This window comes from Arachis ipaensis, chromosome B2 (assembly GCF_059453495.1).
Source record: "Arachis ipaensis isolate K30076 ecotype BB chromosome B2, ASM5945349v1, whole genome shotgun sequence".
Lineage (NCBI taxonomy): Eukaryota > Viridiplantae > Streptophyta > Magnoliopsida > Fabales > Fabaceae > Arachis > Arachis ipaensis.
In genome coordinates this window covers 110,951,050-110,957,980 of record NC_142437.1, presented here as the reverse complement: position 1 = coordinate 110,957,980, position 6,931 = coordinate 110,951,050, and the positions used below count along the sequence as shown (strand labels likewise).

At 30.5% G+C, this 6,931-nt stretch overlaps 1 protein-coding gene across 1 annotated transcript; it reads left to right on the top strand.

Moving 5' to 3' along the window:
- Window positions 1-3,911: 3,911 nt before the first annotated feature.
- LOC107625787 (rubisco accumulation factor 1.2, chloroplastic) lies at window positions 3,912-5,625 on the top strand. Its single transcript, XM_016328500.3, has one exon. It carries the CDS (start codon window positions 4,117-4,119, stop codon window positions 5,458-5,460), a length of 1,344 nt encoding a protein of 447 aa, XP_016183986.1. The 5' UTR covers window positions 3,912-4,116; the 3' UTR covers window positions 5,461-5,625.
- Window positions 5,626-6,931: the final 1,306 nt, after the last annotated feature.

Sequence of the window (6,931 nt, the reverse complement as noted above, 5' to 3'; positions counted from 1 at the left end):
TGAAGGGATGTATCATTTGTACTATTTTTATATATAGGTGGATATTATTATGAAATTTTTTTAATTATCTTTATATAAAAATATTTTTTATTATTATTAGATAATAAATTATAAAATTTAATTTTGATATATTAGAAAAATATTATTTTTTTAAAGTGTAATTAAATAAACAAAACATATTTTTAACATATAAAAATTTTTATAAAAAAATATTTTTAATATTTTTATTTGAGTAGGTGCTTTATATATATTATATACTTAATCAAAATTTATAACTCATAGAAGTCCCATGTTATAACACATGCAAATTAAAAAAAGAACATAGCTAAAATGAAGCTTACAAATCTAATTAGTTACATAATATTTTTTCATTATTGATTAATTAATATGAAACTATTTAACTTGTACCAATATAGAACTATGGCAATGGATGGTTCAATAATATTATAATTTTTTATTGGCAATATATGAGTATTAACTATAAAAAAAAGAACCTAGGTTCTTCTCCAACGGGCTTTAGCTCCGGGTCCCTACCAAAAAAACAAACATGTCCATATCCTAAGGCAAAGATTGGGCGACTCACATCACATGACAATATCACTTCTCTTTCATTTATTTGAAAAATCAAGTGAAGAAGTAATATAATATTTATGGGTTATGCTAGGTGTACACCAAAATCAGCCATCAAAGTCAACCATCAGTATAAAATACATATTAGAATATAAATACACATTAAAAATAAATTAAACCACACATGTATTTATACACAAATACATTGGTAACTGATTTTAGTGGCTAATTTTAGTATACAAATAGTATTTTTCAATATTTTTACTTATTTTTATCCTTCTATTGATTAAATACAAAATTATATCTCATATATGGAATAACTTGTAAAGTTCATGTAAAATAAATTTATTTCAAATCTAATAGTCAAAAATTATATTTAAAACTTTAATTATATCCATACAATTGTAATTGCAGCTGGAATATTACTGTTAACATTACAATAACAATTATATTTCTTTAATATATATGTTTTATATTTTTTTACAATATTTTTTAATTTGATAGACTAATAAGAATTAATCTATTACATATATGATTTATATTTAAAGTTAAATAATAAGTTGTTGTATAGATAAACTGAAAGTCAAACTTTTAATATTGGTTTAAGTAGACGAATATACTTTAATGGATGATTTATAAAAATAACAATTTTGTTAGATAGACAATGATTTTTGTAAATAATGTGAATAATAAGTTTTAAAAATAATCCAATAAAGTAAAAAAATACTCCACCCTCAAATTACCTCATAAACTTTAATAATATGATATCCATCTATACACCTAGTGAATTGAACATCCAACTATTGTTAACTGTGCATGAGTAAATCGAATCAAAAGAAATAATCATCCAATTAAAAATAATGAACATAATCATCTACATACCTATTGAATTGAATATCCAACATACATATTGTTCACATTATTTAGTATTCTTATTGTCTATACCTATACTTTTCCAAAAAATAAATCACAATATATAGTTTTCACGTCACTGGCTATAACAAAAATGTGATCACAATTTAAAGCTATAATTGCATAAACAAAGCAAAATAATTATACAAACCATTTTCCATCATAATCCTTGTACCTTGTTCATATTCATTTTCATCTTCCTATATATACTTGTCAAAATGGACACAACCCCCCTTACATACCCAAAATTATTAGAATATAACACACTATATCTACTACCATAGCAAAAAAAAGCACATGGATTGCATTGATCCAAGTGGTAACACCATCACATGTGCATCAATAGAAGAACAAGGCTCATCTTCAAACCCAAACAACAAGAGGAAGAAAGGTAATGCTATGAACAACAATAAGAGGAAGAACAAGGGAGTGATGAAACTCTCAACTGACCCACAAAGTGTGGCAGCAAGAGAAAGAAGGCACAGAATCAGTGACAGGTTCAAGATCCTTCAGAGCATGGTCCCTGGTGGCAGCAAGATGGACACTGTTTCTATGTTGGAAGAAGCCATTCACTATGTTAAGTTCCTCAAGGCTCAGATTTGGCTTCACCAAACTTTGATGATGAACTATGATCATGTGAATAACAACAATAATAATAATGATAATAGTATAAATGATCAGTGCTATTATTATTGTTACCCTGCTGATCAGGACATTGTTGTTCCTCTTCATCAGCAACAAAATGTTTCTTCATCAGTTTTTGAGACCTTACCGGAGCTACCATTATCTCAGTGTTGCATTCAAGGTGATGAAGCCACTACCAATATTGATCCTTCTGTTTTGAAAAATTGGTGGCCACCTTATTAATCTCTTAATTAATTTGTAATATGATGATTAAATTATAGTGTTTTATTTTATCTTTGTGGGCTCGTGATATATATGGTAATGTAGTGAGAGCTGCTTAGTTCTTCACATGTAATTGTTTTGTGTTGATGATGTTGGTGTCTTTTACTATCTATCACAAGCACCTCACTTTCAGTGCATTTATGTTTGGCTATGGCTAGCTATTAATTCAGAACAAATTAATTATGTGAATTAAGAGAAAAAAATTAATTTGTTATTAGTGTCAATGAGATATATAGCATATCATGGTCTATGGTGTTTAGAGACTTCTATGAGATATCTTTGCGGCTAAAAAAGTATGCTAGAATGTGTGAATTTCTCACACATACGGGCTTTTTTGTAATTGTCTAAAAATATGAGGACTAGTTTACAAAATGGCAAGAACAGATGGATCGATTTGTAATTTTTTCAATTCATACTTAAAGAAATTGGTCATTGGTGGTTGTGATTTTAATATGTGAATTTTTTTATTTTTTAAAAACACAATTCTCGGGATCTTTTAAAATTTTTGAATTTCTCAAACTAAAAATAGGTGGGTGCAATTTTCATTTAAAAATTTTTTTTCACGAAATTCAGTTGGTGTGAATTTTTTTTGGCATAAGAAATAGGGCGAAACCGTGGCCCATATACCTGGATTACACCATAATTACAACCCATTAGAAATTCACTTGTATATCTTTGCTTTGGGATACTAAAAAAAATTTGTTACTTTTACAGTTTTATCTAAATTTTACAAGTAATAATTAAATTAATTTTTCGATTTATCAATTTTAAAATATCAATCGATTTAAATTTTCTCTCAATTGATCGATCAATGATATTAATGAAAAATGGATATGAAATAAAAATTAATATAAAATATTAACTGACATAACACAAGATGTATTTCAATTTGTAACAAAAAAAAATTAACTTAATAATGAGGTAGTAATTGATAAATTATTTTAGTTATTATCTCTATTAGCAACCAATTTAAAAAATATTTTTTGCTATTAAATAATTACTGGATATTACTTCACAACCTTAATTAAATGTTTTATTTTTTTTTCAAAGTTACAAAACTCATCTTGTATGGTTTATATTTGCAAAAGAACTCAACATTATTTTATTACCAAATTTTCAAATAATTCATTTATTATTTATATAATTACATATTCAAATTTCATAATATAAATATAAATGATAAGAGTTTATTACTAAATAAAAATTTAATAATATGAACTTTGTAGTTTTAAGAAAAAATATTTAACAAAAATGGTGAATTAATATGCAATAAAACATAATCAATTTATATTTAAATAAATAAAATGCTAAATTGTGAGGCATTACAATATAATATTAAAATTTAATAACACAAATTATTCTTTAAATTGGTTGCTAAATAGATAGAGACTTACTTGCTTATATATTTTATACCATGTTAACTTGTCTAATAGTGTCGGTAAGTATATATAAAAAGAGTACCAAGAAGTATTAGACTATTAGGTGTTTTTAAGGTATTTAATAGAGTACTAGAGAGTACTAAGTGTTTTTTAATACATTAAACAAATCTTCTTATAAATTATTCTAACATTTATCCTTTTTTTTTTTTTTATTCTTATCATAGGAGAAAAAATGCAAGAAAATTAATTAAAGATATTCAAGAGAGTAGATAGCAATAAAGAGCTGCTCATGAAAGTTAGAATATATTAGGATAAGTGAGCAGATAAGGTAGAAGGAAAGGAAAGAAGGATGATGGCACTGTCAGTGAGCAGCGTGGTGAAGAGTCTCTACTTCTCTGGCAATCACAGCCGCAACCACGGCCCCAATCGCAACCACTCCTTCAAACACAACAAACAACATTCATTTTCAGTTTCGGCCTCTCTAAACCCATCGCCGTATATTCCCAGATCCAAACCCCCACAGCAGCAACAACTCTACCAGCCCTTTCGACCACCGCCTTCACCGCTCCCCTCGCAGTTTGCCACCCTCGACACCGCCGGCCGCATAGAAGTTCTCGCCAACCGACTCGGCACATGGCATGAGTACGCTCCCCTTATCTCCTCCCTCATCCAAGATGGCTTCACCCCTCCCTCTATTGAAGAGCTCACCGGCATATCCGGCGTCGAGCAGAATCGCCTCGTCGTCGCTGCTCAAGTCCGGGAGTCACTCCAACAGTCAAATACTGACCCTGACGTCCTCTCCGCCTTCGATACCAGCGGCGCTGAGATTCTCTACGAGATTCGCCTCCTGAGTGCTTCCCAGCGCTCTGCCGCCGCCCGTTACATAGTGGATAATAAGTTCGATGGAAAGGGAGCTCAGAATTTGGCGCGCGCTATGAAAGATTTCCCTGGCAGGAGAGGGGAGAAGGGTTGGGAGAGCTTCGATTACACTCTCCCCGGAGATTGTCTCTCTTTCATGTATTACCGGCAAAGCAGGGAGCACAAGAACCCTTCTGATCAGAGAACTTCTGCGTTGGAACAGGCGCTGAAGGTTGCCGTCACAGAGAAGGCGAAGAACACGGTTCTGGAGGAGTTGAAGGGGGAAGGAGACACGGATGAAGAGAAGGGGAACGAGGTCGGAAGAGGTGTTCTTGTGCCGGTGGTGAGGTTGAAGTACGGTGAGGTGGCGGAGGCTACCTCGGTTATTGTGTTGCCGGTATGCAAGGCGGAAAAGGGAGAAAAGGAGGTTATGGAGGCACCGTTTGAGTGCAGGAGCGAGGGTGAGTTCAGGATCGTGAGGGCAGAGAAAGCGTGGGGGAGCTGGGTGGTTTTGCCCCGGTGGGAACCGGTGGCTACGATGGGGAGAGGAGGAGTTGTGGTTTCATTTGTGGATGCGAGGATTTTGCCATGGAAGGTGAATAGGTATTACAAGGAGGAGCCTATTTTGGTGGTGGCTGATAGAGAGAATACGGAGGTAGTTGCGGATGATGGGTTCTATTTGGCTAAGGTTGATGGTCATGATGGTTTAATGGTTCAGAGGGGTTCAGCATTGAAGGAGAATGGCGTCAAGGAAAGTTTGGGAATGGTTGTATTGGTTGTTAGACCTCCCAAGGATGACACTGATGATCAACTCAGTGATGAAGACTGGAACTAATCCATTCATCATCCGTCTTAAATTTCAGATTTTGTTGTTGTAATTTTAATCTATTTGTATACACCTTTTAGATGGATTTAGTTGTATTCTTTGTTTTCTGTTGTGCTTTTACCATATATATATATTTATAAGGCAAATAATAAAGCAGGATCAATATTAAAAAAATTATAATCAATACTAATTGATTTTAATATATTTTAATAATTATAATACTATAATATATTAAGAGAGATTTTTGTTTTTTTTTTGTTGTGCTATGTGTTAATGGAAATTCTTCTAATAATAAGAAGTTATTCACTATAGAAATTTAATAAAAAGCTATTTACTATAGAGATTTAAGAAGAGTACTTCACAGAGAATTCCGTCGCAATTGGTTGTTGGTGATGCACTACAGTTTACAGGGTTATCTTTAAATACTTGGTGAATATTATGTTTATGATTATTTTTATATACGTCATCATTAATGCCTAATTATATTCATGATTTTAGCATTTGAACAAATATTAATTTATTGTAATATTTGAATGATCGAGAATAGAGGTTTATTTTCGCGAAGCTCTTAATTTATTAAATACACGTGAGACAACATATATATGATCTATAAAGGTCTTTTGTATATGAGTGAATAATGTATAATTGTATACTATATATCATATACATATAAATTTTTTGGGAAGGTGATGAAATTAAAATTTATCCTCACCTACTGAAATAAGGTGTCATTCTCTTTGTGTTACGCGTGTTCTATAAAAATACCTATTCCAATAAAATGATCACACTTCATCCCAGTACAAGCATAAGCGGGACCGAGTATTTATCCTTCGATGTATTTAGCGGTAAACTTAAAATTAGCCATAAACACATTAATGATTCGTTAAATGAAATGTATTTGATAATGCTTTATATTATTTTAGTTTATCTCTTTATGGACCTGACTTTGGATTATAATGAAACTTTCATGCAATTTAGGAATGGATTGTGTACAGTAAAATTGTTAATCAATTTAGCTAGAATTTGAACAATAAATAAATAATAGACCTCTATTACTAATAGAAAAAAAAAAAAGTTTATGGCCAGTAAAAAAAATCCAAAGAAAAAAATTTATGACTAAGAAATTTTTTCGATCATGTCATAAACTCATAATACTTAAACAAAAATGTTGCCTTCCTTAAAAAATTAAATTAGAAATTACACTAAATATCTGGTTATAGAGAAATATATATATATATATATATATATATATATATATATATATATATACTCACACATGTATCATGGTTTAGTATATCACTATCATTTTTATTAATTGTGTTTTGTAAAAGTTAGATCTTTTACTTTTAAATAATACAAAAAAAAAATTTGAGTGAATCGTTAGTATACTTATGTCGATGTTGATTTTTTTTGTGACTTTATGTCGATGTTGATTATTTCTCTTACTCTTAAATATATTTTTGATATAAAATCGTCAAAG